General features: G+C 33.6%; 1 protein-coding gene across 1 annotated transcript in view; it reads right to left on the bottom strand.

Moving 5' to 3' along the window:
* LOC140451473 (UDP-glycosyltransferase UGT5-like) overlaps window positions 1-25690 on the bottom strand; it is a 59246-nt gene extending 33556 nt beyond the window's left edge. The window contains exon 1 of the mRNA XM_072545295.1: window positions 25395-25690. Within this exon, the coding sequence (XP_072401396.1) occupies window positions 25395-25632 (238 nt within the window). The 5' untranslated portion in view covers window positions 25633-25690. The remainder of the gene's footprint in view (window positions 1-25394) is intronic.
* Between the last annotated feature and the right edge of the window lie 1212 nt (window positions 25691-26902).

The raw sequence follows: 26902 nt of genomic DNA, 5'->3' as shown, positions 1-26902 counted from the left end.
GATTAATTCCAATAAAGTATATTTTCTACATTCAGCAACCAATCAACCAATACATGTAATATTTGAACCGTCACATATGTTGAAACTTATTCGCAATACTTTAGGTTATTACAAAATTTTTTTGACGGGAATAATAAAGCGATTAAATGGGAATATTTGCATAAATTAGTAGACATTCAAGAAAAGGAAGGCCTTCATCTTGCAACTAGGATAACGCGAAGGCATTTAAATTGGTATAAGGAAAAAATGAAAGTGAAATTAGCTGCCCAAACGTTCAGCCAAAAAGTTGCTAAGGCAATACATTATTTGAGAAATGAAAGCTCAAAAGAATTTGTACATAGCGAAGCTACTCAAAATTTTATTGAACATATCAATGATATTTTTGATATTTTAATTAGCTAAAATTTATTGGCAAAACACCTAAAATGTAGTTTACAGCAACATAATAAACAAGCGATTTTTCAAAAAACTGAAGAATCTATAAAGTATCTTATTTCACTTAAGGACTCCAAAAATGGTGAACCCCTATATCTAAGTCAAAGAAAGACGGGTTTTATTGGTATGATCATTAGTTTAAAGTCACTAATGGGAATTTGGAAAAATTACGTGGAGGCTATGGATGGAGGTCTGAAGTATCTTTCGACCTATAAACTTTCTCAAGATCACTTAGAAGTTTTCTTTAGTTCTATTAGGAGTCATGGAGGTTACAACAACAACTCAACGGCAAAACAATTTAAAGCTGCATATAAAAGACTCTTAATGCACACAAGTGTTACAGGATCTACCCAGGCTAATTGTATAGAACAGGCACCTTCCATAATATTAGCAATAAGCACAACAAATACGGTGAAAATGAAAACTGTTGATCATCAACTCATTGACAACTTTATAACTGATGAAAATAATAGGAAAACAATAACTAGTAACCAGGATCAGGATTACACAAACTTGATCATAAACGTCATGAGTAACGTGCATGGTTCTGTGTTTAAAGCATACAAAGAACATATGTTTGATCATGATTTTAAAACAAACCATTTGTTTAATCTAATAAAGATAATTTGTTTCCATTATTGCAACATTAGATTGTACCACGAAGGCGAAAAACTAAATAATGTAATACAAGTTCGAAGTAAGTTAACAAAAGCTATTTTGTTTTGTGGTCAATAAATTAATAGATTTCCTACATATTTTTTTTACCTAACCTGAAACTTCCACCCAAAATAAAATTACTCTCCTTTAAATTTATTTTTGAATATCAAACAAGAAGAGATATACCAACGATATATAATAATATAATACATAATATATGTAGGTATGTACTTTCAAATAAAACATTTATTTGTACAATTTAAGGCAAAAATATTTATTAATTACTTTACTAAATAATTTATCTTTCATATTTTTTACAAAATATTGAAGTTATATTAAAATTAATCTAAAATTGGGTAATTTTACTAGTGCTTTGCTAAGAATCCAAGCGGGCTCTTGCCGCATTGTGACGTCACTTTCGCGGAAGGTGTTTGCTTCATCGGTTCGGTACAAGGCGTGTCTATCAGTTTTTATGGTCTAAGGTTTTGTAAGTACTGCCTTTCATTTCTTTCCCGATATTTTTTTCTCCATATTGTTTCATTTAAGCAGTTTGAGGCTCTGTTTGCTCTACTCAGTTGATCTTCCACTTTTTTTTTAGCTTTCCGTGGCTAGATAATGTAATGCCTGGATATTAAAACTCCATCACTTGTTCTATTATCTGGTCTTCCAGCTCCAATTTACGTCTTAGGAAATTTGCTGTTATAACCATGCATTTTATCTTTTTTGTGAAAGTTAACATGTTAAAATTTGTGACGGTGATATTGAATTGGTGCAGCATACGTTGTAAATCATTTTCACTTTGAGATAGTAGTTTTTCGTCGTCTGCCTAGCAGATAATTTTAACTTGTTTTTCTCCTATTTGGTATCCTTATTTAATTCTGACTTTTCTTATTATTTCATCCATAATCAGGTTCAAAAATAGAGGACGCATGGAACTCCCTTGTATTATACCTTTGCCAGCTTCAATAGGGTCAGTTAGTTCTTCTTCTACTTTTACTTTTATTGTGTTGTTTTTGATTGAATAGAGAAAGGAATTTCTCTATTCAATCTACATAAAAAGGTTAAAGAAATGGCAGGGCTACAAAAAAGAAACCACAACACAACCAAGTATAGAAATTACAAAGAAATAAATATTGTATGCACTATAGAACACCAGAAACGGAAAAAGCCCGGGGCCAGGTTAACTTCCTATTAATATCCTTAAAATAATAGAAAATGAGCACATGGATGTCCTCTTAAAGATCTTCAATGAAAAGGAAAAGACAGTTAAGATTTGATTTCACGTACAGGGAGCTTGCGCATCCGCTTATACGTATTTCGGCCCAATAGGCCTCATCAGAACGGCTTTGGCAATCGCTCTGAACGTGAAATAAATCTTTTCTGTCTTAGGAAGCAACTCTAACATGGCTTCGTATAGACGCAATGTAGCGACATCTGATAATAAAATTGTAGACTAATTTTCGAAACCAAATTCAAGAATTCCGCTTTAATCTGTGCCTTCTAAGAATTGCAAGGCAAAACAGACGTTGATAAAGATGTTAATCTTCAATGAAATTTATCAGTCGGGTGACATACCCAATGAATGGTTGACCTCAACATTTATTTGTCTTCCAAAAAAGAAAAATTCTAGAGAATGTACCGACCAACGCACCATAAGCCTGATGTCTCACACACTTAAAATGTTTTTAAAGATCATCTGTTGTAAAAACAACCTATTTTTAATATTGTAATCGTAATATAGTTATTTTATCAACTTGAGCGCTCAGATCGTCAGCTATCGTGCTAAGGTGTGTGCGACTGGCTCCTTCCCTCAGAAACTCTCACCACTTCTCGTTTGGCGGTATATAACTTAGGACAGTGCGAATTTGCCTCTCGACAAGTAAGGACCGGGTGTGTTGTCGACGGAAAAATACGTTCTATGGCTTCAGTGGTCCTTAATAAATATTTTGAAGCAATTAGGTGTACAACTACGCCTCTCTAAAATGTGGAAAGTTTGGTAATAAAATTATCCTCTCCAACATCATCCATAAACGCATATACCAAATACTCGATATGGATATTGAAGAAACCCAATTTGGTTTCCGTAGAGGCGTAGGTACCCGTGAAGCTCTCTTTGCATTCAACGTACTAATCCAGAGCTGCTTTAATGTGAACCAAGATATGTACGTCTGTTTCATGGATTACAACAAGTAATGGACGTCTTCAAAGCAAAACAATTACAATACAACATGAAATACTTCACACATCACTACATCTACTGAGTTGAGGAATCTTACGTCGATTATCTCTGTTGATGACCTAAATGACCTAAGTTTTTTTATTTCTTCTTCGCCGCCCTTGGCGGCGGCGCAATGAGAAGAAGAAATAACCTGACGACACCCCTGTTGTGTTTTGCAAAATTTGATCCCGGCGACAACTTGTCGCGAAGGTAAGATAACAGGTCCCGGCCACGGCTTATCTTAAAGATATCTGGCTGAAATCAATCCTCCTGTCGAAAAAGACAGTCTGTTTCAAAACGTCAAACTAACAACATGGGTTAACAATAATATTTTTGTAATATTTATTTTTATTTCATTTTACAAACAATTAAGTTTCTTTATATTTCTACATTTACGTTTACATAGAAGTAATAAACAGTTTCATTTGCGGTCTTGAGTTCTTTACTAAAAACCTAGGAAGTCCTAATAATATTAACCAACAAGTAACTGGAAGAATTCAAGATTCCGTTTTCTACTGGACAGTTTCCACCGGTAATCTATCATAGATCTTTGTCCACGGGTGTTATGGAATGTATATTTGTGTTGGTGTTTGGGGTCAAAAAATGTGTTTCTTCATTCTTATCTTTGTTAGAATTCTTTTTAATATACATTGAAACTCTTTGGTGTGATTTTGGTACCTTTGGTATACTAGTAAGGCAACACCTTGTTTGGCCCTGTTTTCTTTGGCTACTCCACTGTAGAGTAGTATGTATTTACCTAATTTTGATTGTCCTTTTCCTTAATTTTTTGTTTCCTGTAGAGCGCAAATGTCTATTTGTTTCTCTTTCAGCACTTGGGTTATTTCTTGGTCCATTGAGTTGAGCAACCTGATATTCCAAGTAGTAATTTTCATCTGGGTTTTGGATATTTCTCGCTTGTCTTTATTTCTTGCCGTGGTCATCTTCATAGTATCAATTTTGTTCCGAGGATGTACATTGTTTCTTTGAGCAATATTCGTTTTTATGATTGGTAAGTTGCTAACCTTGCCAATCACCCTCCATATTTTATCCGAGCTTGAGACCGGCTGTGGTAACCGCTCAATCCCCCCTGCAATTACCCTAGGCAGGGTTTACAAAGTGTCCAAAATCGCATATTATTTCCAAAAAAAACTTAATAAAGCCAAAATGGTAACACTTATTGTGTTCAAAAAATTTAATGATAAATTAAAAATGTAATGCAAATGAAATAGCGGACTATTTTCGGTATAACCGGCAATAGCATACGCTTAAACATATTTTCATTAAAAAGTTCCCTATCGAAAACCTACGCAGAATTTTCTCATCTTAAATCCATTTAGATTGGCAGATATAATATATCAATTACCTTTTAAAGCCATTTGCTAAAAATAACTTTTGAATTTAATAAAGTACCTCATAAATAAGAAGTGTAATAGGTAACAGGCAATTTTCCGCATTAGAAACCAGTGGCTTAAGGCAAAAATCCTGGTGATTTTACCTATCGGGGTGATCAGTTTACGAGTCTACAAAGGGTGGCTCGGAGGGTCTAATAATTATATGGGGAGTTATAAATTCGTTCACTTTCAAATCCTAGACGGGAAGATTTTCTAGAATTTATCCCTAAAATAAATATTGAACTAGCAAATATTCAGAGGACGATAATAGACCAAATTTTTACTAATAAAACATATTTTGAATAAATCTCTTCAAAACAGTGTTTGGTTATTTTGTGGAGCACTGTATTAAAAATACCAAGGTCTAGATTTCTGCCTTCGATATGTACGCAGATTTTGACAAAACTGATTAACTAAAGTCATGTTTAATACAAAACTTGATCGTAAATGCAAAACATGACAAGTAACGGTAGTTTCCAAAATATTTAATATTCTAAGGTTTGTAGACTTTGTTCCAAGGACTTTGTTCGAATTAAGAAATAATTTATGTACAGTTTTTATAATTTTGACATAAACATAAAAAACAAAATTTTAATTTCCTCAAAATATTATCATTTGAAATATTGACATATATATATATATATATATATATATATATATATATATATATATATATATATATATATATATATTATATATATATATATATATATATATATATATATTTATATATATATATATATATATATATATATATATATATAAAGTAAAATGTAGTGGCATGTCTCGCAAAACAGAAAACCAAAAAAGGTATATCGATGGAAGGCAACCGCATATACGTATTTTTGACTATTGGTCGTCTTTAGTACGGTGCAGCCAAGTTAGAAAAGGAGTATGTTAACTTGGGAGAAGATCACTACAGGAGCAATGCGACTAGTTTGTGACATTAGAGTTAGCTGCCCAAATCACATCAATACGATCATCCACAGACATAAATCTCCCACTCAATTCCAATCCAAAGACTCAGGCCCTCATCACACAAAAGCTTTTGCTCCTTACATCCCCCAATACAATATTTATTCGCCAATAAAAATTTTCATCTCTTGTCTTACCAATCAAAGGCAACATTCCCAATAAACAACACGGAGTTTATGAAATTCCTCGTGTAGACTGCCCCGGATCCTATATAGGCCAAACAGATCGTAGAATCCAAAATAGGATATATGAACATTCTATTTCTGTTCGTAGTTCCGATTCAGTTTTATCTTCATACAAATCACAAAATTGTTTTTTTTGAAAACTCCAGAACCATAGCCCTCAGGAGCTTGACGAGCAAAGAGATGACGGCATACGGTTACGTTCGACATGGAAACCTCTCATAAAGAAACCCTCGCGCCAATCATCACGCTAACCCCCACGCCAACCTCCACACAAACCACGTCACCATCGACAGTATAAATGAACCATATATTGGAAAGATCTTTGATATCAGTCTTATTACTGATAGAATTTTGATCTTTTTTTGTGTGATTCATCTTTAATAAGCACCCCTTTATTCGGAGTTAGCATTATTTAATAGTATGGTCATAAATGAAATTTTAGAGAAACATCCAAACAACGTCACTATATACACTGATTGATTAAAAAACCGATGGTACAGGTTGCGCTTTCGTAATACCTAAACGTATACAGAAAAAATATAAGTTAAACAAAAACACATCTATTTTCACAGCTGAGGCAATAGCAATTCTAAAAGCACTAGAATATGTTCATCACGAAGAGGATCAGAATGCTATAATCTTTTCCGATTCACTTTCCGTTCTTCCAATTTTAAAATCAAACTCAAACACAACCAATGACATTATTTTTAACATCCAAGCAATACTTAAACATTTACAAGATCAAAATAAATATATGAAATTCTTCTGGGTCAAAGCACACGCAGGAATAACAAACAATGAAATTGCAGATCAAAGTGCCAAAGAAGACATAGTAATGGGGGAACAAATAAATTACGAATTAACCACAGATGAAAAATTATTATAGCAAAACAGAGAATGATGAAGAAATGGTCAAAAGTATCAGCACTACTATCAGCAGAATGAAGTTTGGTCGCGCATGTTATCCAGCACATTTATTTAAAATAAAAATACTTGAAAGTGATCTTTGTGAAGCCTATAGTAAAATCGGTGACCTAGACCACAAATTTTTTAATTTTTTAAAATATAGAGCTCAATCTAATAAGCTTTTCAGAAAACTTTTAAAAGTAAACATTGAAAGCCCATATAATACACTGCATCTTCTTGCTTTAGATAGAAAAGAAATTTACGATTGTTTGCTGTCTTTCGTCAGAACAACGAATATACAAATATAACCATCTTTGTTGATACCTGATGTCTTTCTTTAATGTATGTATACCTATCTGTCTGAGACCTACCTTTTATCGTTTATAAAAATGGCCCCTGATCGGCACCTGTGCGACAAGAGTGTAATCCCTATGTAATCCTTGTATTGTATCTGTTTTTAAAAATTTGTGTCTGGCTATGTTGATATTTTTTACCCTAAAGCCAATAACAAAAAAAATATGCATCGTTTGTTGTAATTTTTTTCTTTTTTTTTTTCAAAATGTGTATGTACATTTTCAAAATCAAAAGAATAACTATGAATGCTTCGCTAAGGTTGTAGTGTTTAATTTGTTGGTTTGCTCACTATGTTTATGTGCAACAACAATTTTATGTAAATTATGTAATTATTAATGTTAGTCCAATATATGTTGAATTGCAGTCTTTATAATTTATTTTATCAATAACATCCGACTGATGATCTTTCCTGCCGATATTTTTATGTTTAAATAGGAACCAACATATTTTTTAATTTAATTAAACAGAAGATATTTCAACGAAAACGAAAAGATTACGAATTTGAAAATAAATTCGGATTCCAATAAAACTAAACACGCAGCGGCCGGACTTACCGAGAGTGAACAATTATATTTCCGGCAAAAACTTCTCAGCGATCTAAATGGATGTTTATTTGAAACGCATATTTCGAGCGGTTTTGATCAAAGAAAATATCAAGGAAATATAAACAACTCTAAAAATGGTTTATTTTACTCGGCGACGTAAAAAAAACCAATACACTATTTGGGTTTTAACTCGTACGATAGGAACAGAGAAACATCGAAAACATTCTTCGTTATTTTAATACATATATGAGGGGATTTCGCAGGTAAGTAAAAATGCAGAAATAAGGCAGCCACAAAATATAACAATAGGAGAATACAACATAGAGGGGGTAAAAAACTTTATATAAGTACTTGGGATCCCTAGTCACGTCTGATAATAACGTTACGGAGGAAGTGAAGAGGCGAATATTTATTGCAAATAAATGTTACCATGGCTTAATTAGGCAACTAAGATCAGATAACGTCGCAAGAAAAACAAACCGCCAAATATATAAAACCCTAATAAGACCGGTACTCACATACGGCTCAGAAACCTGGACACTCACTAAAAGAGAGGAAACGTTGTTCGCCACCTTCGAAAGAAAAATCTTGCGACACATATATAAGGGCACAAAAGAAAACGGAATATGGCGAAGAAGATACAACTCTGAACTATACAACATATACCAGGATCCGGATATTATAACATTCATTAAAATAGAACGGCTGCGTTAGATAGTAGAAAGAATGGAAGAAGGCGAAATACCAAACAAAATATTCAAACAGATGCCAGTAGGAAAAAGAACAAGAGGAAGACCGAAGCTGAGATACTTAGAACAAATAGAAAATGATATAACAACCTTAAAAATAAAAAACTGGAGAAAAAAAGCACGAAACAGATCAGAATGGAGAAGAATCCTGGAACAGGCGAAGACCCAAAAAGGGTTGTCGAGCCAGTGATGATGATGATGAGGGGATTTCAATTTATTACATATACGAGGGAATTTCAAAATATATATTAAGGAAAATGCAATTGCTACAAATTATACTTTATGTAAAGTGTCAGTTTTGGAAGAGTAATCACTATTTCTGTGTTTCTAAGTATCTGAAAGATTTGTGTCACTTACAACAACTTTTAAAATTAACCACGATGGTTCCTGTTTTTTAAGAAGCCCAGTCTGAAGTTTGTATCCAGTGCCGCCCATTTCAACCTCAATCCTCAATAGCCTACGAAGCGTTTCAGCATATAATTCGCAGTGGAGATTTAGTTTTTTGTTCCAGTGGCAGAAATTTTAGTAGGTCCAGTTTCCGACCCCAAAAATCATTTAAAGTAATTTAGTGAAATCCAGGTAACTTTTGTGTTTGAATTTTAAGGAAAGAATAAACATTTTAATAATAATTGCTTTCATATTTAAAAAAAAAAGAAATTGTAATGATTAAAATTATATGTGTTAGGGCGTGGCCATAGCTGTCATAATTATTTGTTCTGTTTTAAAATTCAAGTATTGACATCTGACAGCTAGTTTATTTTTTGACGTTAGTTTGTTTTGTTTTTAAAAAAGGTTACCTTATATGAATAATCTCATTTAAAAGATATTTCTTAATTTGTAATAATTTATTTCTGCTACAGATTATAGCCCAGTAACAATTTATTGTAGTTGTGTAGTATCTCCCATTTGTAAACGGATGTTGTAAACGGATAGGACATAGTAAGTGTTTCTTTGTTATTTTGGTATTTATCTCTGTAACTATCTATATAGTATTTTTTGCCATTTATTTTTGTAACTGTTTGTGGCGAGACAACAATAAATGTTTAATTTATTTCTTTAAACCATTTTGTCAATTTATTTAAAAAAGTCTCCTAACCTCTATTTTGAGTTTTTTAGGACGGAAGAACTTTTTCTTTCCTCCAACAGGAAGTTTCCTCGAAGCGGCGTCCCATTTTAAATAGCTAGAGGTCCTTCTTGTTGTTTTGTTTGTCCATTTGTCCAGGAGATTCATGTAAGTACCCCTTTGTTTCATTTTTGTAGTTGCCCCAATTTAACCCCCTTGCCATTCACTTATTCACGACTCCAGCTCTCCAAATAAACCCTGAGCGCCGTTCGCATAAGTTTCGATTTGTTTTGCTTGCCCTATCTCTACCCTATAATTTCTGTCCCCAATTTTCACCCCCTTATAGTAATACTCTATGTGGTAGGCAAAATATTTCGTTACAATTTTTCTTGGTAATTTTGAGGTTTGATGTTAAAAATATCGTATAAACGTCGTTCTTATTTTGTGTATTAAACCCGCCCCTTGCCACTTTAGATAATACACTCGCGATCATAAAATCCAGGTCACCTTGAAAATCACCGATATTTCATTTTTAACGAGCTTTATCGTAAATAATAATAACACAAATACAAACTAATGCATGTTTCTGAGAATTGTTGCGGTTTAATTTGTAACAAAGAATTCCAATAGTGCGGATTTCGCGGTAAAGTTCACACTTCCCAAAATGAACGCTACCTGTAACTCCGCTTGTTTTAAATGTCTCGTTTGTACTTCGACTTTCTGTTCAAATGCAACGGACAAACGTTTATTATTGCCACCATTAGTGTTTATTAGTGCCATTATTAGTGTTTATTTTTTGACAAAAATGCCTTTGACTGTTGTTGAAACGGCACAAATTGTTGCACTTGTGGTAGACGGTCACACTCCACGGCAAGTCGCAAGAACTGTTGGCGTATGCCTTTCTACGGTTCAAGGAGTGCTTTAACGCTTTCAGGAGGCAAGTTTGCTAACCAGGCGACCTGGCTTTGGACGAAGAAGAACGACCAAGGCACTAGATGACCGTTTCCTTGTGTTTCAGGCTTTACGAAACCGGACCTCAACTGCGGTTATGCATCAAAATCGTCTAGAGGAAGTATAAAATCGCAATTTTAGTGTTGCAACTCAGAAGAAGACTTCGTTCTTCTTGACTATCTTCTCGGGTAATGGCTAGAGGACCGCCACTTCACCGGGTGCCTCGAGTTGCACGACTAGCTTTTGCTCGACAATACGCGCATTGGGAAATTAACGATTGTAGCAAAGTGTTATTCTCAGATGAATCACGTTTCTGCCACACTGGATCCGATGGACTTGTAAGAGTTTGAAGGAGAACCGGTGAACGATTTTCACAAGCTTGCATTGCTCCAAGAATGCCATTTGGTGGAGGCTCGGTCATGGCTTGGGAGGTATATCTTCCGACTTCCACACAGAATTACCCTTCATCGAAAATAGGTCCCTAACTGCACGAAGGTACATTACGGAGATTCCGGAAGAACATATTCAGTCCAACATGGCAGGGCTTGGAGAAAACGCCGTTTTTATGCAGGACAACGTGCGACCGCACGTTGCCAGGATCAGTATGTAATACTTGGACGAAGTTGGAATTACGAGGGTACCCTGGCAAGCTAGGTCTCCGGACCTGAATTCCATCGAACATCTCTGGGACGATTTGAAAAAACGTATTCAAACCCATACACCTCCTCCTAACAACGCACAGCAGCTTAAGGATATGTTAGTGAGAGAGTGGAATAACATACCACAACATGTAATCCGGAGAAAAATTAAGAGTATGCCCCGTCGTCTGCAAGAGGTTATTAGAGCAAGGGGAGGCAATACACGATATTGGTCATTGAAATTTCTTTGATTTTATACCACGTTCTGTATTTTCCACTTTTTTTCGTATGTCTGTTTTATCAACAATTTGATTTGTTTTCTGTTTTTTTCAATAAAAACAATAAAAAGCCATTTTTTTTCTTTCAAAACAAACATTGATGACAAATAAAAAATACATTAGCCAAAAAAAAAGGTTATTACTGCACCAGAGGCAAAAATATTTAAGAAACTTGAAATTTTCAAGATGACCCGGATTTTATGATCGCGAGTGTATTTTTTTTTTCTTTTTAAATTAAAATTGATCTAATTTGCTTGGTCTCGGTACTTATTTACTTCTATTAATGAGTCTCTGTATATTTTCTATATCATATTTACTCTATTTGGTTAAGAATCGCGTTTCATCGTTCTAATCTTCAAATAGGTTTATCAGCTAATAACTACTTTGGTTATATAATAGATTTGATTTATTTAATATTTATACAATAGTTTAGAAATCTAACTAGATAACATCGAATAACTTAAAATAAATTAAATTTTAAAATAATAAATAAATAAATTAAATTTTGTAAATGGGTCCAAGGCTAAAGCCCTTCTATACCTATTAAATTATCTACTTGACTTGCAAGCAAATAATTGCATAACTACAATTGATCGTGCAGAAGTAAAATAATGCTACAACAAAAATATTTTAACAAAATGATAAGCTTAACTTGATTAGCACTATTTGATCTTTGTTCTTTTAATAAATAGTTTTTTGTTTTTAAATACTTGATATCAATTTCGATTAGTCTTTAAAAAACTTCCTTTAACTTCAATACTGATGAAAATCGCTATCAGTATTTATGTAATATTTAAATGCATATAAAAACGTTCGTTGTGTTGATTTTGTAATTTGTTATGTGAGTATTTCAGCTAAAATCAATATCAGGTCAAACATATACCTCCTTCTCCTAAGTGCCTTCTCTGTTGAGGTTGGCGATCAATATGGCAAATTTCTCTCTATTCTGGGCTTGATGAATTAATTCATTTCCTTTTGTGTGGGTCCAATCTCTGATGTTTCGTAGCCAAGATTTTTTCTTTCGTTCTATACCCCTTTCACCTTCAATCTTGCCTTCTAATATTACCTGGAGCTACTCAAATTCCCTATGGCGCAATATGTGTCCTAGATATGACGTCTTTCTAATTTTGATAGTATTGACCAGATGAGGGCGTGTGTTCATTGCTCTCAGTACTTCTATTCGTAGTTCTGCTGGTCCAGCTTATTCTTAGCATTCGGCGGTACATCCACATTTCAAATGAATTTAATTTGTTGACGTCATACTGTTTTAATATCCAGGTCTCACAGCCATATAGTAATAGAGACCACACATAACACTTTAGTGTTTTCAATCTTATTGAGACTGATAGCTTCGGGTTACAGAGCATTTTACGCATATTCATGAAACCAGATCTTGCTATTTCAATGTGTCTTCTAATTTCTTTTGAGTGCTCTAGTTGACTATTTAGTTCTCTGCCAAGTATATGAAGCTTTGGGAACTCTGAAGGGTGATACCATTTATTTGTATGTTAGGTGTAACTTGTTTATGGGGGTTTTTGTGGAATACGAGAATTTTGGTTTTGGAAAAGTTAATGTCCAAGCCCAGCCTGTGACTCTCTTCTGATAATATGTTCATCAATATTTTAGTTGGTCTTCTGTTTCTGCTAATACTAGGGTGTCATCGGCATATCTTATATTGTTAATGATGATTCCATTGGCTCTGGCACCTTCAGGGCGATCTTCAAGAGAAGCTCCAATTATATGTTTGGCATATACATTAAATAATAGGGGGGATAAAATACACCCTTGACGCACTCCTCGTTCTATGTTGATGTAATTGGTGTTTCCGTTCTCTGTTCTTACGCATCCTGTGTGGTTCCAGTATGTATTACTTATGCTAGCTATGTCGTGTCCTTCCAACCCTACTTCTTTTAGCACCTCGATCAATTTTCCGTGTTTGATGCGGTCAAAGGCCTTTCTATAATCTACAAAGCACACATGCAGCCGTTTTTGAACCTCAAGATACCTTTCTGCCATCAGTGTCAATCCCATCATTGCTTCTCTAGTGCCTGTACCCTTTCTAAACCCATATTGAGAAGACTCAGGTATTCTTCACACTTATTTTGAATTCGGTTATAGCGGCATGACTCGTTAGGGATACAGTTCGATGGTCTTCAGATTTCCTTGCTTTTTGTTTTTTAGGAAGAGCTATATATATATATATATATATATATATATATATATATATATATATATATATATATATATATATATATATCTCTCTTGTCGTTTCCTCATTGCTGAGGATCGTGATTTCCTACAATGCGGGCTGTCAATTCTCTCCATCTCTTGCGATTTTGGGCTGCTCTCATGGACTCGGAAAACGTCTCTCCAGTGGCTTTCTGTACTTGATCTGACCATCGAATAGGTGAGCGTCCTCTGCCTCTACGTCTTTCTACGTTTCCGCATACAATTAATCTTTCTAAGTTGTCATTGTCTCTTCTCGCAATGTGGCCAAAAAACTTTAAAACATTTGCAAGACACTGAGAGGAGAGTCTGGTCTGAATGTTTAGCTCTTCGAGAATCGACTGATTGGATCTGTGCTCCGTCCACGAGACGCGTAGCATTCGTCTCCAGCACCACATTTCGAATGCGCCAATCCTTTTCCTATCCTCTGATTTTATTGTCCATGTTTCGGCACCGTAACTGAAGATTGAAAAAATGAGTGTCCGTACCAGTCTCATTTTGAGTTTTTTGGATAAAGAGCGGTCCTTCCATATTTTTGACAGTCGACTCATCGCGTTCTTGGCCATCCCTATTCTTCTGCGCATTTCCGTATGGGAGGAGGCTGCATTGCTTAAGGAAGATCCTAGATACGTGAACTCGTCTACTTTCTCGAATTGATTTAGGGCGCCTGTTGTTTGGAGGATATTCGCGTGGTCCACAATCATGATTTTTGTTTTCTGATTATTAATCTTGAGCCCACACTTGTTGCTTTCGGTTTCTACTCTCTTTATCAGTCTCGACATCTCCTCTTCAGATGTTGCTATCAGTGTTGTATCGTCTGCGAATCTTAAGTTTGAGATCTTTTTTCCTGCAATGGAGATGCCGCCTCTCCATCCATCGAGTGCGTTCCTCATTATGTATTCTCCATATAAATTAAACAGGTCTGGAGATAGTATGCACCCTTGTCGTACACCTCTGCTGGTTTTGAAGGTATCAGATTGCTGGTTTTCAATTCTTATTTTAACTGAGTTATCTTCGTATAAGTTTTTAATTAATATTGCCAAATGATCTGGAACTCCCATCTCGTGAAGAACTGTCCAGAGAACTTCCCACTTCACACAATCAAATGCCTTTTGGTAGTCTAGAAAACAGATTATTATTGGAATTTTAAATTCGCGGGCCTTTTCTATGAGCTGCCGCATATTAAGGATATATATATATATATATATATATATATATATATATATATATATATATATATATATATATATATATATAGAATATATAGATGTTAGCGGTATTATGCCATGTTCATATATAATGTTGTAGAGGGATGTTAATTTCCTGACAGCATTATCACTTAGGTGTTTAAAATGTTCGGCTGTTATTAGGTCTTCGCCGGGTGCCTTGTTGTTCTTTGCGTCTTTTATTGCCTGTAAAACTTCTTCGGTGAGAATGTTTAATTTTTCATCTGTATCTATTTGTGGGGGCTCTTCTGATCTCTGATCACCAAACAAATCTTTAAGATATTGCTCCCATATTTCTTTCTGGTTTTCAGGGTCCAATTCCATTTGGGTTTTCTTGTTTGTTATAATCGATAAGTGTTTGGGTTTCCATATACAACATAGCTTAAATAATCCCAAACAATATTTAAATAAGTTTGCCACTTTTACCCCCCAGCTTCCCCCTATAAGTCCTCTCGTAGGGGACACAGAAAAAATCGATTTACTATGAATCTGTATGTCGTAGAAAAATGTTTTAAATAAAAATTGTAGTTGGGATATTTTAAATAACAACACTTGAAGAGACCGGCGATTTTGAATGTCAATTACGCATGCGAAATAATTTTTAAATATTATTTGTATCAACTCAACTGTAAAAATTTGAGATTAAATCCCAACGTCTAAGATGGACTGGTCATGTACGTAGACTCCCTAATAACCGCCTTGCCAAGCTAATGTGGGAGGAAGCCCCCACGGGAAGAAGGCACTTAGGACGTCCACGGATGCGATGGAGAGACAATATATGGTCAGATCTAGGAACAATGGGGCTACCCACTGACCCAACTATTATGGACAACCGTTCAAGATGGAAGCAAGTTGTGCAGTCAGCCAAAACCCACCCCGGGTTTCTGTTGCTCATTTTTCATGAGATCAATAAAATCACTTCCATTGACCGGTCGTAGCGGAATTTCTATTTTTGGGGTCTAATCTTCAAGCGCCATTCTGACAATTTGGCAACTGTACCCAAAATATTCTACTGGTTCCCTTGTGAAAACTGAACTAGATATTTTATACCAAGAAGAAAAAAACACAGAGATCGTAATACTTTGGGACCCATTTCATGTAAGTATTCGAGTAAACGAAGAAGAAGTGAGGTGGTTTTTAGTGATGTTGAATCAGTGATTAAATCCTAAATCCAGCGAAAGTGGCAAAGTGACATAGCTGTCAATCGAAATTAAAAGAAATGAAACGATCTACATAAACGTGGCGAAAATAAAACACCAAATGATACTAACCAGGTTAGAATTGATCGATTTACCCAAAAAAATCCAATAATAATCTTTTCGGTGGTTTAAAATTATTATTGGACAAAAACTTTAACATAAGAAATATTTTTTTATGTATTTCTAACCTTAATAACAGTAAAAGTACAATAATACAGAAATAATAAACTTATGAAAGTACAAGATACCTCTTAAATATACTCTAAATTAGTTGCTGTAGATTTTTTTTGACACAAAAACCATGCTGAGACTCTGAGATAAGTCCACTGCACAATCAAGATAGCTGTTTATTTATCAAACTATCGAATAATTTAGGTATTGCAGACTGAATGCAAATACTTCGATAATTTTCAATGGTTCTTTCTGACCACATTTGAATATTGGTACAACAAAACTCTTTTTTCAAACATCAGGAAATAAAGATGACTGTAATGAGTTATTAAATAAAGTATGTAATGGCATGGTAACAGTACAAACTACTTTTTTTTTAAATTGGGAACACCATCAGTTCCAGAGGTGAATTGAATTGGAAGAAAATTTATGCAATTAAAAATATCAATGAGAGTAATTTCAAAGACACTATAATTTGTGCCAACATTGTTATTAATGGGTATATTGGGAATCTGAAAGTTGATAACTTCAGGAACATTCTTCTAAATGTGCCTATCTTCTAGAAATGTTGGCGACTACATTGACCCATCTTATTCTATTCACGGCAGCTCGAAATAGACTAGTTGTCGTTAGAACAGTCCACTTCCTAAGATTGACCAGCCAGGATATACGTCTACGCCCAGGGCCAGGTCCAGGGTCTACGAAATAAGCCAATTTTTTGTTCTTCACGGTGTTAATAATTTCTTTGTCTTTTCTTAGCCTCTGGAGAATAGTTATGTTACTTGTGTGGTGTATATATGAGACTCTCAACATACATCGGTAGCACCACATTTCAAATGCCTCTAATCATTTTATGGCATCTTCTGTAAGGTTCAGCTTTCTACTCCATAGAGGAGGACACTTAAGGCGTAACATCTAAGAATTCCTATGCGTATATTGATACTTAAAGATAAGTTGCAGAGAATCTTCCTAAGGCTGTTGAAAGAACTTCTGGCTTTTTCAATGTGAGTTTTTATTTCGTAGCTGTGATCCCAAGTATCCTTAATATTGCAGCCCAAATAGCATATTTTTTCCACTCGTTCTAACGGTGTATCGTCTATTGTAATTTGGACGTTTATGTTGGTGTTCTTACTAATGATCATTATTTTTGTCTTCTTGCAATTTAGTTTTTTTGCCGTATTTGTTACATGTTTCTACAACGTTATCCATCATCCTTTAGAACCCCTGCGCAATATCTGCCAGCAACATTTACAGCAATTCCATCTTCTGATTCGTCCAAGGCCTCTTTAAAGATGTTTTCAAAGTATATGTTAAATAATGCCGGTGACAATATGCAACCCTGTCTATCTCCTTTTTTGGCTGTAAAGATCTCAGAAAGTTCATTTTCTAATCGCATTGTTGCTTTTTGTTGGAGATATAAGTTTGAGATCAGTCTTATATCCTTACCATCGAGTCCTGATGTTTTGAGGATATCGATTAGTTTCCCATGTAGAACTTTATCAAATGCCTTGTCGTAATCAATGAAACATGCATACATATCGCAGTTGACATCCCTGGCTCTCTGCATTCGAACCTGCAAACTAAAAAGTGCTTCCCTCGTTCCGAATCCTGCTCTCAATCTAAATTGAACTTCACTGAGGTGTTCTTCTAATTTGGTGTATATGCGCGAGTGAATGATAATAAGAAGTACTTTAAGTACATGGCTCATCAAACTAATTAATCTATGTTCTTTACATTTTGTAACGTTGGCTTTTTTAGAAAGTAAAATGAATATTGATAGTAGCCAGTCTTTTGGTAAGTAACCAAAAGACTGACTACTATCTACTACTACTTTTGGTAAGTAGTCTCGTAGATGTTGTTGAATAAGTAAGAGCTGTGTTGAAAGAGTAAGAGCTGTGATTTGGTGTGCCTCTAATAGCTTTAAAATTTCACCATGCACCTCATCAGGTCCTGGTGATTTCCCATCTTTAATCCGCTTAATGGCCATAGTTACTTCTTCGTTTGTTATTTCTAGTAGGGATTGTTTATTTCAGTCGGACTTTGTGCTGCATCTTTGAATAATTTTTGCATATATTCTTTCCATCTATATGCCCAAGAGCATAAACAGTTTAAAAGAAAAACCTTGAACAAATTGGATATTTCTTACCCATTTGAAGCCGACTGATCCCTATACAATATAGCATTTAATAAACTGTGGCTGGAACGTAGGATTGTCTTTTAACTGAGCATTGATTATTGATTAAAGAATATACCAGACAAACATTTGCATTTTGACCTAAGAAGAGAAAATTTACTATAATTGGCATAGGTACGATATTTCATGTAAAATGAGTGAGCATACCTTTTCTTACATGTCAAAATTCTAATTTCATGGAAAAACCATTTAGGAAAAGTTGATGTTCTTCTTCAGAGGTATAAAGTAAAATATTCCTAGTGAAAGAATTTTATAGAATATATTAGTTAAAACAATAATATCATTGTGAGTCAAACAATACTGCCGATTAATAGAACCCAAAAAGTTCTTAAGTTTAGTGAAATTGCCATTTTTAAAATGATAAAAAAATTCCTCGTAAGCTAGTCTTGACAAATTAAATATATTTGAGATTGTTAATCAACATTCATAGGCAACATGATGTAGACTTGAGTTCAGTAGGGGATCACTCGCTTTTACAACATTCAGTTCCCTATCGCTGAAAAAAAACCAAATTTAAAAATACATTTCTCTCATTTGATCCAGAATTACAAATAAATACAATAAAATTTTATACAATCAAGTGTTTGAGCAACATTCACAGCTGGATCTCCTCCTGGACAATGAACCAATACACCATACTCATCGTTATATCATAATGAGTTCGGTAAATTGTAGTCACGAAATATATGGATATTAACTGAGGAAAATAGCTGAACAATATTTTCAACGGAGTGGAAGTGTTGGATATAAGACTCACGAGGCATTTGAGTAGGAATGTAAACAACCCCTACAACAAATTGAGACCCATGGACCAAGGTACAATATTGTACTTAATAGACCAGTAAAAAAATGCTAAAAAATCTTACAGGTTTTTAAAAATTCTAAAAGGTATATGAGGGATAGCTGATCGAATATCCTTGAACATGTATGGCTGATTTTGCTTTGCTTTTTTTAACAATCTTAAAGTAGTAGATTTTAAAAAGTTCTTATATTTCTGAGTGGATTATTAAGTATTCCGGAAAGAGATTAGTTCAACAAATGTACTTGTCCAATTAGTGGCGCTAGAGGTATCGAGCAAATCGCAATCGATTCTTTGAGGCTTTAGTTTTAAGATATCATAAAAAAAATTAACATTTTATTAAAATTGCTATTAAAAATAAACGTTTAAAAAAGGGGTGACTTTTTAGCTTATAAACATTTTTTAATTTTTATATCACGCGCTAGTAAGTAGGGTCACTGAAAAGATGGTGAAAAAACACAATCTGTAAAAACAAAAACCTTGTATGACCAATAGAAACCAAGATGTCATATTTTCATTATTTATTAACATTAAGAGGTAAAAATTGAACAGGTTATAAACGAATAACTAAATTTCATGATCCATCGTATAGATGGCATATACCGAAAAGGAGTAAAAAGGTGTAACCCGCTAAACTGATGGTACTCATAAAATACCGCATGTCTGATCTCCGTTTTTTATTGGAATGGAAATTCAAATAGGAGTGCGCTGAAAAATTTGCAATATCTCGGTTTTCAAGACACGCAGAAGCTTGTTTTTTTTATTTGCAGTAGCTTGATAAAATAATAAGAACTGTGTTATTTTTATCTCCTGTAAAAATCGGAAAATCCCGGAAAATAAATGAGGTAAATTCTTCCAAAAAAAGTTACTTTTATTTCATAGGAAATATTTAAATTTTATAGATTAATGTATATTATTTGTATAAGTATACAATAATGATTCTTCTTGCAAAGTACAAAAAGATTTGTTTAAAAATTTGTTTTAATGCCATTTATTCAGAGAGTGTAAAAACTTCTTAAAAAAATAGGTCGTTTTAATTTAATAGTTATTTAACCAACAAGTGTATTATTAAGGGCGATTAACAATTGAGATATATTAACGCGCGAGCGAAGCGAGTGCGTTAATGTTCGAGATTGTTAATCGCCATTTTAATTCATGAGTTAGTTACAAAACTTTTCCGTGGACCGTACTTTTCAGAAATAAAGATATATTAGTTTAAATATTTATTTACTTAACGATAAACAACAATTTTTTCAGCTTTCATTGACTTTATTCAAAGTTTCCTTAGTGGTAGTTTTATTATAGTAAACATTAATATTCGAAATGGTACAATTACTGAAATTAAAGGAAGATATTGATAAATAATTATCTGCTGTATAGCATTTTGACAAATTTATATTTAAGTCTTCTTGGACCTCTGTAAATTCTGTGATAGAAGAAGTTAAATTCTGGTGGAGTTAAATGAAACTCTTCGTCAATATCCATCCTTTGATTTTTCAAATACACAGAATTTTAAACAATAAAGTAAATAATGACATACAATGACAGATAGTACTAACATCGGCTACTTTATTTTAAATTAATTTTTTAGTGGGTTTATAAATAGGTATATGTTTGGTTGCCTACACCACAGGTTACTACCAATCTCAGAGCGTTTAATTAATTTATGCAAGCAATGTATGTTGTGTTGCCTATAATAAAATCGTTCATTAATAGAAAATCATTCATTAATAGGGGTCATTAATCAATTATTTTGAGGGTGTTAAAATTGATCATAAATGGTCGGTCGACGGAAAAATTAGTTGTAACGATAAGACTACCAAAGAGAATTGAAATACTATTGTAAAAATAATACCTCAATCAACCATGGGAGCTTATCGTCTATACCTTGCCTAGCTCAGTATCTCAAGGGTGAGTTCGTCTTGTCTTAAACTAGGGATTGAACCTGAGTTCTCAGTTGATAGCAAATAAGACAAATTTTAACCAATCATATTTATTTAAATCAATAAAAAAAAAACAATAATTAACCCTGCCAAAGCTTAACAGTTATAAGTGTTACTTATTGCTTCGATGGGCGGCTTGTGTGTTCTAGCTGTTGGATCCTCCAATTAGAAGTTGTGGCTTCTGGAGAGCTGCAGTTACACGTGGCTGTAGCAAGAGAATTTGTAGACCATAAAAATGAGTCTTATAATAATTTTTGCCTTCTTTTATAAATTTCAAAAAGAGGCAAAAAATAATCCCACTACAGAAAAGTTGTTTTGACAGAAAGTGGGAGACTGAATGAAGTTAGCACAGATGTCATAGAATGTTGGTATAGATATCATGAAACTAGCTTGTCAGTCAACACAGAACAGAATAGTCTGCCGAACAAAAGTGAGAGGGCAAATATTTATTCTATGGGACAGAAAGAGAGAAAATAAAGACAGAGGAAGAAGAGAAAAACAGGGGCGCCAACTATTTTTATAAACAAAAAAATAGTAAAAATTAAACTGAAGATAAAGAAATTAATAAATTAATAAAGAAATTAAAATGAAATAATTATTAAAATATAAATTAATAGAGATGTGGCATTTATAACGTTACATAGTATTATATATTTATATAAATAACAAACATAATATTAGAATTTTAATATTTCTTATAAAATAGTAGTAAAATTCTAGCTTTTTTATGAAAAAATTTATTTATTTTTCCGAAATTTCCCGATTTTTCCAGGAGGTGAAAGTAGACCAATTCTTACTATTTTTTCGAGCTACCCCAGTAGAAAAAAATAAATATTCCCCGTGCCATAGAAGGCAAGATTATCGCTCTCCAGAATAAACAAAATAAATTAACTAAATAAGTTACAAATTCTTTGGTTGATTTGGCTGAGGTTAGTACATTTTGTTTCGATAAATTATTGCATCATAAGAGTTTTTGCAATCATCTTTGTCAATTGTTTAACCCTTTGCGGACCGAATTAAGTATTAAACAAAAAACTGCAAAGTTATTACAAGTTAGGGATACAGTGATACAAAAGATAACGTCAAGTGTCAATTAAATTTTTTTTATATAAGGGGTGGTTTAGTTTGGAGGTGGTTCTATGGTGGAACCACTGGTACTGATTAGTACTATCTCAATTTTTATAAAATGATAATAAATATTTATAAAGGAGGTAAGTTCACTTTATTTTTTATGATATTCTAAAAAACAATTGATTTTTTCAGATAAACATAGTCCCACCTTACATACAGTGCAATGCCACCTCGTTCGATGAGGTTGGTTTCTTGTGCTGCATCGAGCACATCTTACTTTGGTTCCATGTATTGGCATATGCTCCGACTTGTTGGTGCGTATTTCAATAGGAACGCAGATTTTAAATTTATTTACCTCAGAACCGGACGATTTTCTTCCTTTCTGAGTAAGCGAAGGAGTACCCATAAGTCCTGCAGAAACTGCTAACCGAAATTCTTTTAGAGAAAGTGTTGATGCACCACCAGATCGTTCTTTAAAAATAATGAAGGCATTAACAACCGTTATGTCAACAAAATGCCAGAATATTCTAGGCCACCATTTCTTGGATTTGCGGTTAATTTCGTAACAAGATTTGAACATATCTGGCTTGTCCACATAACCCATATGTTCGTTGTAATCTTTGATCAAACTTTGGCAAGTAACGTTTTGTTTGGAGCCATCCTTATGTTTCCATGAAATAAGTTGAACATCTGTAGGATCATGAAAATTACTCATAAAATGAACTGCTCTGTTATCCATCCATTTCACAGCAAGTACACCAACATCACTTATCTTCCATTGAGTGTCTCCCCTTTCCATGGTTTGGTCCTCTAGAAAATTACATTCTGACAAATATTTAGTATTAGCTTTTACTGTTCCACATCCATATATATATATATATATATATATATATATATATATATATATATATATATATATATATATATATATATATATATATATATATATATATATACTTGGATCTAAGTTGTTCTAAAAGATCATACGAAGTAAAATAATTGTCCATAAATATTTTATGGCATTTTCCAGCAAGACTGCTTGTGAGGTCTTTTACAACTCGTGCACCTAAGCCTTTTTCAGGTAAGTTGTTAACTTTACCAGTGTAGATTTAAAATTCTGAAACAAAACCAGATTCATTAGCACGAATCCAAACTTTGTAGCCGTTTTACAGGCTTCTTGGGCATATACTGGCGTAAAAGCTTCTACCTTTGAATCTAATCATTGACTCATCTACTGACTGGCATTCACTTGGCTTATAATATCGAATGAAATTGTCAGATAACCTATCGAGCATTGGTCGCACTTTATACAATTTGTCGTAGCCAACTTCACCTTTTTTCGGTTCAAGACTGTTATCATTTAAATGAATATGTCCCAGTAACCAACTGAATCGATTGCGAGACATATAAGATGCAATAAAACCATCACGTAGATCTGTCCTCGAAGACCAGTAATCCTTGTAGCTTGGTAAATGCTTTATTCCCATCAGAATGTTTATCCCCAGGAAACACTTCATTTCTTCGCGATTAGTGGGAGTAAATTTGTTAGCATTTCCCTGATTCATTTGGGTTGCATAGAGATTTGTTTGAAACACTAATATATCTAACAGCTCCTCTGAAAATAACAACATGAACAACTCCAACGGATCTTCAAGTAAATCCGGTATGTCAGGACCCACTTCTTCAACAAAAGATAAAGGTGTCTTGTAATAAGTTTGAATATTTTCTGACCATTTGACAATCTCATTTTTCTTTGCATGTACATTATTATTTTTTTTCCTTGCAGTTTGTTTTTGTTTTGTAAGCTTTCTTTTCCTTTTCCCAAAAACAGATAGCGGCGTACAATCATCCGAATCACTGAAAACACTTTCGTTATTTTCTTTTTCATGTTCACCTTCGTCAACCATTTGATTCATTTCTTCCAATGAATGTTGAGTGCCCGGGATGCCGTTATCTGGTTCACTATTTCCAAGATCCTCAACATCAGAATCAATATCTGACGCTTCTGACTCTCCGTCAGATGGTATTTCCTCAATCAAAGCAAATACACCATCATTACCCATAGCTTCTAAATTATTTATTGTCCATTGTTTTCTTTCTGTAATAAAAATGAAAAAAATGTTCAGGAACTGTAAAGTCTTTCAACTCCCGTATCAATATATTACCCCGTATAAAAACAACAACAAAAAATAATAAAAAGTACTTGTGGGTCCATACGGAACCACACCTTTTAGATGACTTGAAAATATACAAAAATATCAGAATAAATTGTATACGATCTCTTTAACAACCATCAAAATTACCTAATTTAGCTGTTCTTACCTGCCATTATCAATTTGTTTACGTTCAGTAGAAATTTTAGTAGTTGGTGCGCAAAATAGCGAAAAACGTGTCACATCAATCACCTACTAGAACACACTAAAGCGCTCCAAAACCTGATCGTATGCATGGCCGATAGTGTAAGAGAGGGGATTAAAGAATTTGTCTGTGGTTCCGGCCGGCGCTTACCGGGACAGTAGGATAAAAATTCTTGAAATTGTGGTTCCACTATGGGACCACTGGCCCACAAAGGGTTAATGTATTTTAATTTAAACCATTTTTGTAAAATAAAGAAACGTTTCGTAGAAAAAATTTTTCACTTTTTATGACTGTTTAAAAAAAGCAAAGCAAAATCAGCTTTACGTCTTCAAGGATTTTTCATTAGCTATCCTTCATATAGAGAACATTAGAAAAGAAACAAACAAACAAGTTTAGAACGAAGTAAATAATATTGCAAGAAACAGAAGAGAATAGAGAAAATTAATCAACAAAATTGGACGAGACTTAGGCAATCATGCGTGAGGCTAGCAAAATTACCATCAATTTTTCTTTTGCTACTGAAACACTTAGTACAATTTGCTCGATGATGGAGCTATATGATTTATATTTCTCATATACCTTGTAGATCATTCAAAAACCTGTACAAGATTTTCACGTGAAATCGACGATTTTGTCACAGATTAAGTGGGCTATAAAGAAACTATCCTTTTTTTTTCAATTGTAATTTAATTAAAAATTGTACCTTAATGTAAACTTATAAAAGGTACAAGCTACATATTCGACTGGAATTAAATAAAAAAAGAACAATACTTTGAAATAGTGTTTTTGAGATAGAAGAATTTGTAGTTCATTCACAAAAAACTGCTTAAAAAACCTAGCCGATTTTAAAAATCTCTCTTACTTTCAATAGCTCCTACAAGTCCTTCCACTGAGACTTCTTTTAAATTTTTTAGCCCCTTATTCTGGGGTTTGCAAGTTATCACAGTCACATCATGTCCTCGTGCCGCCAATTCCGACGCTAAGCGATATCCCAAACTAAAGTGACTATGAGCACAATAACTAAAAACACCCAGTATTTTGTAACCACGAGTTACGGCTACGCTGCACATAAAAAGTGCAGCTATTGCAGTGAGTTTCATGTTGCCACGACGAACCGCGACTTAATATGTAGTATTTTTACTTTTACACTATTACGACGCGTTAACTAAGGCATTAATATGCATTAAAAACCATATATTTAAATAATGTACTAAATATTAGACTAAAGTATCCTCTTTATGACTCCGTATGTCATTTATTGTTTAAAAATGTTTAATATTTATAAAAAAAAGTTTTATTCTTGCAAAAGCAGATTTTATAATGATTGGCCTAATTTTGATAATAATTGGCATAGTAAGTAGATAGTAATTGGCCACCAGTAAAAGGCTAAGTTATCCTAGGTACATATTTTTCTTATTTATGTATCCTATCTGCGTTATTTTAATTTTGGTTAAAAAACTAAAAAATCATTAAAAATTATATATAATTTTAGTGATCAAAGACGAATTTGGTTTCAAAAATTTTTAATAAATGCAAGAAATTACAAACCAATTACAATGTTATCTTGTCAAAACAAACGTTACACAAAAAGTTCTCCATTTCGGAGGATTTCATCTTATTTTTGGAAATACTTCCTTGGTTGCACAGTTGCACTTACTTACATTTGGAGAATATTTCATATTGGGATCATTGTTTTCTATATCACCTGCTGTGCTTGTTACGGCTTCTGGATCTGTATTATTTTTAAAAACAAGTTTAACGTTAGTGTTGTTTGGTGATCTTCCTGTATAATTATGTTTAGGCTTTCTTTTTGTTGCTGCTTTTTTTTATTCATTTGTTTTCTCTCTCTTTTAATTCTTTTTTGTTTAACCTTTCAGTCTTACGTTTCTCCTTTTTCATCTCCAGTTCTTTTTTTATAGCTATTTTTTCTTTAATTGCCTTTTTCCTAACGGAAGAAGTCGGAACAAATGGTAATTTCTCCGTCTCACTTTTTCCTTTCCTTTCAGGAGTTTTCGGCCAAATAACATAATCGCTGATTGATGGAGATGACTTACTTAATAAGACGTGTTCAGAGGCGAGCGATGAAGTGCTAGGAATTCGGTTGTCGAAGCTAGTATTTTCTTCGATTAGAATAGGAATATTTTCAATGTCAAACATTTGCTCATTTACGATAATTTCCGAAGTATGCTTAATAAAACCCTCATTTTTTTCATCCTGTAAATTTCTGATTTCAAGAGTTAATTCTGGCTCACAGATTTCAGATTGGATCGTTCCATGGAATTGGTCCGTTTCTCCTTGCTGCTCTGTATCTTCGCGTTTATCTATATCTTCCAGTTGATCAGTATTCACGGATGGACTTGCCTCTAAAAA

Source organism: Diabrotica undecimpunctata, chromosome 9 (assembly GCF_040954645.1).
Source record: "Diabrotica undecimpunctata isolate CICGRU chromosome 9, icDiaUnde3, whole genome shotgun sequence".
Classification (NCBI taxonomy): Eukaryota; Metazoa; Arthropoda; class Insecta; order Coleoptera; family Chrysomelidae; genus Diabrotica; species Diabrotica undecimpunctata.
Note: the sequence above shows the minus strand (reverse complement) of the source record. Positions and strands in the feature narration are given on the sequence as shown.